This window comes from Habropoda laboriosa, unplaced genomic scaffold, assembly GCF_001263275.1.
Source record: "Habropoda laboriosa isolate 0110345459 unplaced genomic scaffold, ASM126327v1 scaffold207, whole genome shotgun sequence".
Classification (NCBI taxonomy): domain Eukaryota; kingdom Metazoa; phylum Arthropoda; class Insecta; order Hymenoptera; family Apidae; genus Habropoda; species Habropoda laboriosa.
Genome location: NW_017100397.1, coordinates 1155569 through 1166308, shown reverse-complemented (window position 1 = coordinate 1166308; position 10740 = coordinate 1155569). Strand labels below are relative to the sequence as shown.

The following is a 10740-nucleotide window of genomic DNA, read 5'->3' as shown; positions in this document are numbered from 1 at the left end:
TAGTAGAATTATGCCAAAATATATATTTTTCTGATTTTTAGAGCCTCTGAAAGACGAGAAAAAGTCGAAAAAATCGATACTTCGTATTCAAAGTGCCGCCATTTTTTGAATTTTCAATATTTTTCTTTTATTCTATTACCGACCATAGCGACATGCATACTAAATAAGAATCAATTGGATTTCTTTATTTCTGATAAGCAGAACAGCTCAAATCATGGCAACCATGAACCTACTTTTTTTTTTCATGCTCGTGTTTGACGTGTTCCACAGCAGCCATATTTAATTAGTTTTCAACAAAAAAAATTTGTAATCATTCTTCAAGGACAAGTAAATGCATAGGAGTAAAGCTGATGCTAATAACTGTTACCGAACTTCTATAATAAATTAGCAAAGAAGGCCGAGAAAAACGGCTGTCATACTAGAATAAATATGTCAGCGTGTACCATCGCTGGTACTGACTTGAAAGTTTGTACCATCGGTGGTACACGTGGCACGGAATGTGTTAAATGTCAGTTGATCCATAAGGACGAAACAGTTTATCATTTCGACGTTAAATAATCGAAATAGACGAAAAACTAATGAACGACAAATATGTACTTTTCTGATACGTGACTAGGTGGTTCCTTATAACCACAAGATTCGTTGTCGCGGATGTTATTAAAATGGATGACAGAGTGATGTGATCGACTCACATGGCGAAAACAATTGAAAGCACAATCCTATCTCTTTTCGTTTTAAAGTTGTAACTTCTAGCCCCAGTCTCCCTTACCTATATACTTTAATGGTAAAATGTTTTACATATGAATTTTTTAAAGACAAACTTTCCCTAACACATTAAACATACTCCAATTTTCAAGACTTTTCAAGGAGCACGAAAGTTCGTCAACTTCGAACCTATATCTCAGTAACCAATCGTAATATTTAAAAAGTTCAAGCGGCACAACAAACCTGCTATAGTAGCAAAAAGGTGTTGCATACTTTGAAAATTGAATTTTTGCCAGCTTTTTGTGAAATGACACCACTGTGCGTCGTCCTGCCGATCCTTGTCCACTTCCCGCTCGAAGGAGACTTGAGAAAAACCGAAAGGGGCAAGTCCCTCCACCGTGTGTGCTGGGCCTGGCCTCAAGTGGCTCGCTTCGCCGTCTTCAGGACGGATTTTTTCACAATTGTAAATTTCTGTTTCAGACACGCACTGGCCAGTATTCGTTTGCGTTCTAATGGCGACGACGGTGCTTTCCTGCCGGCAGAGCGAATTTCAATGCGGCAACGGTCGCTGCATCGCCCTGAACAAGCTGTGCAACGTCGTCGACGACTGCGGTGATCGCAGTGACGAGCCACGACAGTGCTCTCGTGAGTAACGAACGCGTGTGATACAAATGAATGAATAATATATGTTAGCGCCAGCGTATTTTTTAAGGATCGTCGAAGGCAAGTGACCGCCCCTGTTTTGCTTCCGTACGATTTATGGCAGGTACTTGACTTACGATAGGAGACAAGCCAGACGACCAACGATTGCTAGTGACTCGAAGTCGCGTAGTTATCGGATGTCATAGGGCTGATTGTTTAGAAGAAGACAGGTGAAAGTTTACGGGTGGCAAGCCGTTGCATTGCTATAAAAATAAGAATATTGTTCGTGAAAGATCCGGCCACGGAGTGGGGAAGACTGTGAGAAACAACACAGCACTTACCCCAGAACCTTGGAGCAGTGAAAACGTATATGTGTTGTAGCAGTCTTTTCTTCGGAGACGTCAGGAATTCGCACGAATGACAGTAAAGTATGAAAGAAAATAGATGAATATACAGGGTGTCCCGGAAATGGAGGGTTGCTGGGGTGACTCTGAACAACTTTTTCCTTTACCAAAATGTTGGTTGAAGCTTCGTTTTTGAATTATTAACGAAAAACACTGGTCAATCAGAGCGCGCGTAGAGCCCGCGCTCAACCACGGGAGCGCTGGCTCTCATCCGCGCGCGATCGTGAACAAACGCACTGGCACAGCGTGGGAAGCGTGCGGCAAGTGTTACATCGTCTTAAATTAAGAATAATCCGGAATTATTCGTTGTTCATGAATAACAAGTAAATTAATAAGTCGTTTAACAAGTTGAATGCCGGACCAATTCTACGTAACTTGTCTAGGAATCAATTTTTATTCTAATACAACACACTGCGACATGCATAAATTTCACAATTATATCGTTATCGTATTTCTAACATATAAATAGGGAAACATAAGAACAAATTATAAAATGAAACCTTCAAACCATTAGTTGTCAATTTATAGATAAGAAGTTTAAATATTATTTAACGATTACAGGGAAACATTTATGTTATAGTAGGTGTAATTAACTACATTGTTAGAAAAATTATTTCAATTTAAGAAATTTGTAAAATTCATGTCATAAATTGTCGTCAATTTCTGAATGGGGGAAATTTATTGAATTCGAAAGGATTATTTCAAGACCATTCGATACCATTGTAACACCTACAAAGATTGATTTCAAACATTCTCCATTCAGTAGGTTACATTAAAAACGAAAAAAGGAAAATTTCTAAAAAAAATTGAAGGACACCAAAACAATTCACAGCCTCGATTCGATACTGTAATCCCTCCGAAATAATCGGAAAAACAATCGAGTTCAACTTCATTCACACTTATTACCACCACAACGCTTTAGAAAGAGCTGAAAGCCAAGCGGCCTTCGGCCATTCTCTCGATTGGAAGCAATAATTAGTCGGAGATTTGTCGCTTTTCACCAGAGCGGCAGATACAATCGCACCTCTTTCGACCTTTTCCATGCCACGAACATTTCGGTCGATTCATCGTCGACCCAAACCCTGAATGCACGTAACCGATCTCCTCATTGTTCCTCTGTGAGGACAGAGGCAGAGAGGAGGGAGAGATCGAACGTCCTCCTCTCTGATTGCCGCAGACTCCAAAGAGTTTCTGCTTCGTTAGAACCCTTTCTTTTACAGTTTCTCCTTTATTTTGTTTACCTCTGACCCCTCGTCCCACGTTCAACTCGTAATCGAGTTTCTCGTCGCGCAAACGCTGCTTTTCCACAGAGTATATACACTGAATTTTTCGCTTTTACTCCTGTTTTCTGGGGCAAGAATTCTGGGTTGAGAAGTGTGTGTGGAATGAGGGCTGTGAGTGTTTTATCCCGGAGCTGAAGGTTGATTATTTGGGTGCTTTGTGTCCTAACTTAAGACACAACAGACACGTCTGCAGGGAAAGTTTAACAGGCGGAAACGTTCGTTGATCTAGAGCACTTTTGTCAATGGCCACGTCAGAAAATTTGACGAAAAGTCCAGGTCAGTTTGAAGACAATCCCGGTCTTTCAGCAGTCTGACCTCTCTGAACTCTTCGTTTAATGGAGATGGAAGAGCACACACCAATGAGTAAAGTTTTCGAAGGTAACTCAACGCAGCTCCGCCCAAGCAGTTTGCATAAAATTCCGAATTTTCGTGACAGGACACTCGTAAAACAACTCTTTGTCGTAACACTCTCACTCGTATATAACATAGACACACACTCTTGTACTAAATAGCGCAAAGAATTTCTCGAAGTAACGGTTCTTTAAGTAATTTTAACTTGTAACGCCATTAAATTAATTTCGAAGTTAATTTGGTGCCAAGCTATTCACTTCGAATTATTTGAATAATTCGGATAATTTCGAATACGAATTCTTCATTCGGATAATTCGAATCTTCATAAATGTTCCATCACGAATATTGGAATTTTAAAGATGTTCATATTTAATAGGGAATTCTGGGTTACTTCTGAGGTAATTACACACCTAACGATAGGCGAAGAATATGTCCCCATGACACGGTTGCTTAATTTTCAAAAATAACTTGCACGGACCCTTTAACGTATAAAGTAAACAAGCATAGTACACGAGCATAGTAAAGAAAATACTGTTCTTTTCGTATCTGGGGTGTCTACCTCTACTTTGCGTAAAGTATCTCTAGGAACTTCCTAATCTCCATAAAACAGCTAGTCCAAAATATCTGAAAACAGCCCGAGTCCGTTATGTAATACCTAGGAACCATCGTTGGAGAGCCGAAAAACTGGGTTATCGGGTAATCTCCTTGCTTTCCATTCATATTCCACTGTTTCTTCGATAACCTACCGAAGGAACCGACAAACTTTTCCCCTCTAACTCTATCCAAACTGCCGCACCAACGTTGGAAAGTTTCTCTTGCCTAACCGTGGATCGATGAAATCGCAGAAAAGTCGCGTCCATTAATTGTTCCGTCTGTTCCCCTCCACGAGCACGCTGCTCGAACAAACAGGCAAATATTTTTCCTCACGCGATCTACCCCACACCCTATACCTTTGGCGAAAGGAAGTTCCGGTTGGTTCCCTTTGAAACGACGGGGATAAAAGTTGCGACCACGAAATTTTACCGATCACGCTCATCGAACTGCGATTCTCCTTTGTAAAACGTTTCTCGCTTGTCGGGGAAATTAATGAAATATTTGACCGCTCTGAAACTCCATTATTTGTTCTCTTTTTATACTGTCATTTTTTTATCTATTCGATTTTGACGGAACTGTGAGTAGGACTGTAAAACTTCAAATAGTTGAACTATTCGAATAATCCGGATAATTTTCGAATACGAATTCTACATTCAGATAATTCGAATAATTCGGATGATTGTAATGATTCGAATACACCATACTGTGCAAGTTTCAATTGATAATTAATGAGTGAGTGAACTTAACCCTTTCGTTTTAGAGGGAAAGATACTTTTTCGAAATTTTGTAAACGACACGAGATATTTGGAAGAGCTTTAGTTGAATTGTGTGAAATAAAGCATGTGGGAAATGTTGGTATAAAATGTATGTGAAAATGGTGTTACATGGCCATAGTAGGGACGAAAGGGTTAGGGATTTGTTGAAGGAGAAGGCGGTGGATGAATCAGGAAAATTAGAAGATCGAAGGGGTTCGTTTCTCACGAGCAAACTACGCCATTTTATCACGGTCTGTCGATAACAGGCCACCTGAGTAAGGGAAACATCCCCTGTCTTCTGCCAACGATTCCGTCATGGATCTCGTAAAACGGCACCGCTCGTTACCCGCGTCCATATTTCCCAAAATTTATTTCTTCGATTTTTACGAGGTCGATGCTCTACCTTAAACTGCAAGATCATTCTAGTCGATCACCTTCTCATCATTTTTTATTTTCCAGGAGTTGAATTGCAGACGAAGGAGATCGTAGGGTTTTATTTTCAAACAATTTCGTACAAATTTCCAGAAGCTTCGAGCGTTTTTTACAACTTCGGAAAATTGTCCAACGATTCCAAGCTACTGAAAATTTCCCGAAATACTTTCTCATTGTTAATGTTTTTTTTTTTTTTTTTTTTTTGGAACTGGTGGTTTAGCGTGAATAGTTCAATTATTCGAATAATTCGGATAATTTCGAATGCGAATTCTTTATTCGAATAATTCAGATTATTGGCTCCCACACAATTCCTAAAGCCGATTATTTAATAAATAAATTAATACATATGTATTTGCCAGCACAAATTTAGTGTAACAAAAAATGTGTGAGTATCCTTACAATGTTGTATTTAAGTCCCCTTAATATGTACCATAATGTCCGAATGTTCAATAATGTCACGTAATGTTTAAAGTGTCCGGAATGTCCAAATTCAAAGTGTTATCGTAATATTCAGTAGCAATAGTCGTGTGTACCTTAAAAAATCTTAATAATCATACTAATTCTATATAACTGTCCCAGTCCTTTTATACATCTTCGTCCGTCAAAAAGTGTGTCTTAACACTTTACCGACCGGTAGCCTACTAATCGGCTTTTTGCCGCCAACACTTACCGACTGGTAGCCTATTAATCGGCTTTTTGCCGCCAACACTTACCGACCGGTAGCCTATTAATCCATTTTTTTTTCGCCGACGCTTACCGACCGGTAGCCTATTAACCGGTCAAAGTTTGATTTAATATTTCTACAGGTATAAGAAAAAGCACGTATATTCCCGCGCAATAGCCTAGAGTCTAAACAGAGCCGGTGTCACCGATGTATCTGTGGCCGAGTGACCGGTCGAAAGTGCGTAGAATGTTCAACCGCTACCAGCCGGTAAAGTGTTAAGTAACATGGAACAAAAATGGGAAAATAGTTCTCTCGAATGGAAATGAGTAGAAAAGGTTAGGAAAGTCCGGAGGCGTCTTGGTCCTGTTGTTCGTCGATGCGTCAAGTGCAAATAATGGTACACGTCGTTCAAAATGAGAGTAACCTCGCTCTCGGACCGATTCTCGTCCGTTCTGCGCATAGACAGAGAGCGTAGCAGAGGGTAAGACGGAGAAAAACGTAGGTGGTTAAGTGGGGGTTTGGACGTTCTAGTGGTTCTAGCCCTGCCTTAGGCACGTCCCATGCGCGAAGCGAGGTTACTCTAATTTTGAACAGAGTATAATCAACGTCCATGTGCCTGTCTAATAGGAAAATCTCGGAAAGTACGTTAGGTCCTGATCATCTGCTGTCGTGTACGTATTCGTCAGTTCTTGGTCCAAGGAATAAGATTACGATACGTCAATTGCTATTGAGCAGGAGAGGCCAAGTGCCTAAAAACCAATTAAGCGTTAGGTGGTTCTCTTGATCGCAAAGTTAAATGCATGCTAAGAAAATAAAGTGGTCGAAATGTGTTGACCGTATCATAAACTTAGGTCGATCTGTTATCCAGCAAGGATCATTTGAATACTCGAAATGTTTGAATTTCCTGCCGAGTATTTCATACATTTCAAATATTCGGAAATCAAAGAAACCCAAACGCAAGCTTTATCGTCTCGAGCATTTTCCCATTTATCTCGCATAATCCTTCGAGTCTTACGCGCCCGTTGCTACACTAAATACCGTCTATCGATCTCTCGAGCTTCCCTATTACCACAAAACCGCCGGCGACATGAAGCAACCGCGTTCCCTCTTATTGTCCCCTAACGGTTGGCGACCGCGGAAAACACTGTGCGATTATAAACGCGACCCCGGCTGGCTTAATATTCGCGACTGGCGGGATTAAACGTGGCAGAGGAAGGGGATTCACCGTTCCTGGGGAGGCAACCCTAAGAAAATCCACGGGCAAACGTGGCTATTACCGTCGTTTCTAGAACCCTCTAAGCTTCGTTCACGTTCGAGTTTCAATTCCGAGAGGCGAGTAGAGCGATAAAACGTGAAACGTTAACTGCCACCAATTTGCTACTGAGAAAATAGTTTTTTGACGAGAGATTCAAAGCGTAGTGGATGATCGAACAGTTAGACAATGTTTTATGGTTTGTTCTCATGTGTTCCTGGATTATTTTGTCTCTTTTCGGGACGAATTCAAACCCCGATAAAACGTGAAACGTTAACTGCCACCAATTTGCTACTGAGAAAATAGTTTTTTGACGAGAGGTTCAAAGCGTAGTGGATGATCGAACAGTTAGACAATGTTTTATGGTTTGTTGTCATGTGTTCCTGGATTATTTTGTCTCTTTTCGGGACGAATTCTAACCCAATTATCTTGTATTAACACATCTATTGCGTCGCCATGCACGTGAGGAAACCCCGGATCATAAAATTCATTAGTCAAATTCGACCGCCAGACCGGGGTACCAAACTCACATCGGCCCGCGATAAACCTCCCCAAGCGAACGCATCGACGAAACAAAAACCTCGCGAACCTCTCCTTTCCATAACCGATGCTCTTTTCCGTCAGGGCAACGACTCCACGGTTCATTCTTTTACCAGCGCTTGGAGTCTCGCTCTCGCAGTGACACCCAATCCAGCCAAACACGGTACAATACGAAGTTCGCATCATTCGATCATACCATATTTCTCATCAACAGTTGTAAATTCAGTCAAGACAATAAAATTCTCTAAATTCTCTCATCTTAATTGGAACCACCAAAAGAGATCAATTTCTCAATTGGGCAGCAAACCTGTACCGTCACCTAGAGTGTAAGCGGGATTTACGACCTCGCGAAATCCTTCGAAAGAATTGCGATCCACGGGAAGCTACAACATCATCAACCGAAAAAATTTCAGTTGAATGGATGTATTTTATGGCCTTAAATACTACGTGTAAGCAACAAATTGGAAAAAAGATTTATGGAAAAAATGAGTAAAGACGAATTAAGCGGAAGATTGAAAGAAAAAGGCAAGGTCGTGGGACATAGTAAATCATCGTTATCATGCAAGAATTTGCGAAGGAAACCAGAGGATAATATAAATCCGTAGGGCGTTTAACCGCGTGCACGCATTCTGAACCAAGCTCGTAATTTTCTGTTAATTATGGCGCGCGTGGTACGCTGCGGGGCATTGTAGGTTACTGATAACCGGAAGTGCACGGTTAAATATGGGAAAAAAGTCCTTTTCCTTGCTATAATTATGATATATACCAGGAATATTTTACTCTACAACCACAAAACCAGCTCTATCTTCGCCAGAATTGATACTCTTCTCGAAAATCTTCTCTGTAAAAGCTAAAAGAAACTGTCTAGCTGAGTCAGTGACTGGTCCCAGAGCCCCATCTTTTCTCTCGCGATCGTAATTCAGCAAACGAGCCGTAAAACGTCACGGCTACCTGATTCAGACGTTACTGTCGAGCATTTTTATTGCCTCGAGGAGTGGAGAAAGATCACGAGCAAGTTGATAAAACAGGCAAGTTCGAGCGTACTCACCGGATTCGATGAACCTGTGGCGTGGACGACTGGTCCAAGCTGGAGGACTTTCGGTTCCACACGGGAGTGTGCCAATTACGAAGGTGAATTCTAGTCACGTAGTTGCTCGACAAGCAGCAGGAAGGAAAAACAGGCTCTGTGAAGCAGATAGAGAACGAATGGTCAGCGAAATTGACGGTAGGGTGAATAATGGGGAAATGTGCCGAGTTGTATGTATGTGGATGCTGTGTATCGTCGAGTGATATAACACAATTCAGATATGCAGAGGAAATAAAAGTATGGCAAAATATGTTGTCACATTTGGATATCGTAGTGGTGATTATGCTTCTTTCGACGAGAAAATGAAACTATCAAAGACACGTTATGTGGGTAGAGCTGTTACAAAAATCCAAATGTTCAATGTATTCGAATATTCGAATAATTCGAATATTCCAGTACCTGTAGAATTCGGATTTCAACTTGGAATAGTTGAACTATTTGAATAGTTCGATTATTCGAAAATTTGGTTTTCTTGTAATTCTATGTAAGACAGTATGGTACGGTACAGTATAGTTTTTTAAAAGTATGATTCGAAAAATTCTCCTTCTCCAGCTTAAAATCCACACACGCATCATCTTCTCTGGAATATCCTGTCCAATTTTTGCACCTCGTCGAGTCAACTTGTGAAACTTGAACTTGATTAAAAAATAATGTTCCAGTATTTTCCTTCAGGATTCCAAAGGGAAGACGTGATATTTCATGGATCACAGGAACATAGTAAGCTATCTTCTTTAAAAGAAAAGATCTCGTGACGTTCCTCCTTTATTTTTTATTAAGCAAAGACGTTGGCTAGTACAAATATGAATTTCCTCTTTGCTTCTTTTTCTTCTTACGAAATTTTCCAATTTATTCTTGTTAACTGGCCGGGAAATTCGAGAAGCGAGTAAGCCACGAACGATATATCGACTGGTGTGACCGTACTTTTCTAAACTGCATTAATAAGCCAAGAACCGGCCGCCCCTTCGAAAAGTTACGATGAGCTATAACAAACTTTCGTATTCTTGCCGCAACTCCGATGAATTCTCCCCCGTGAATCCAGTTAATTTATATCAATTATACGGGTTAAAGCAATTAAGGGAGAGAACGACGCGGAAGGAAGACAGGGGATCCGGTTTTATTAAGAAGTTACCCTTTCTAGGGAACCGTATTCCTCGCACGTCTTCTTAGTTAGTCGTGTAGTTTCATTGATGAGAAAGAAGGAAATTAGAGATAGAGGATTTGATTCCTTTATTTTGTTCTTTTTTTTTTTTTTTTTAAGAATTATCTCATCCTTCAGAAAATTCTCCATTATTCTAATATTCTATTTCTTCTTCGTGGTTATTAACCAAGAAATAGTCGACATAATCGGAAATTCAAACATTTCGGATATTCCAATGAACGGAATAGAGAATTCGAATTCGAAATGATCAGAATAATTATAAAATAATTCGACTATTCCAAGTTTTACAGCTCTAATGAATAACAATTGAAAATTCGGAAGGCAAGGGGTTAATATTTTAAAATCGTCATTTAACGGTCCAATAGTTAATAGCCTCGAGTATTCTAAACTAGACACGAATTCAACGATTAATCGCTCCAAATTAAAATTCAGAAATAAAACGTCATTTGCTCGCGTCATTAGTACACGTAAAAAGAGTCTGAAAGGGCCAACAAGTGCCCCAGTTTCAAATTGCAATATTTGAAGTTGCCTCTAGTTTCCATCAATGAAAGAGCACGTTGAAATTAATCCAACGATATACACGGTGAGAAAATATTCTTGTCTTGCCTCCCTATCGGCGAAACGATCAACGCGACGTTTAACTACGCTCACCTAGCTGGCTCCTTTAAATATGTAATTCACAAACATTCTGACGAGAGATTAAATGTCGGTGGCAATGGTCTTTAAAGAGTGGCTCACAAAGGGGCGCTTTAAAGGACCTACTTTTCCAGTCGTCGAGCCAAGTGCTCTCCTCCTCCTCCTCCCTCCCCTCTCACAGTCTCTCTCTCTCTCTCTTCATTTCTAGCCGTGCACGTCTTTCGCGTTTCCTTTTC

General features: G+C 40.4%; 1 protein-coding gene across 1 annotated transcript in view; it reads left to right on the top strand.

The window, feature by feature from the left end:
- Window positions 1-1012: 1012 nt before the first annotated feature.
- LOC108575121 overlaps window positions 1013-10740 on the top strand; it is a 67419-nt gene continuing 57691 nt past the window's right edge. The window contains exons 1-2 of the mRNA XM_017937839.1: window positions 1013-1088; window positions 1186-1350. Coding sequence (XP_017793328.1) covers window positions 1013-1088; window positions 1186-1350 — 241 coding nt within the window. The remainder of the gene's footprint in view (window positions 1089-1185; window positions 1351-10740) is intronic.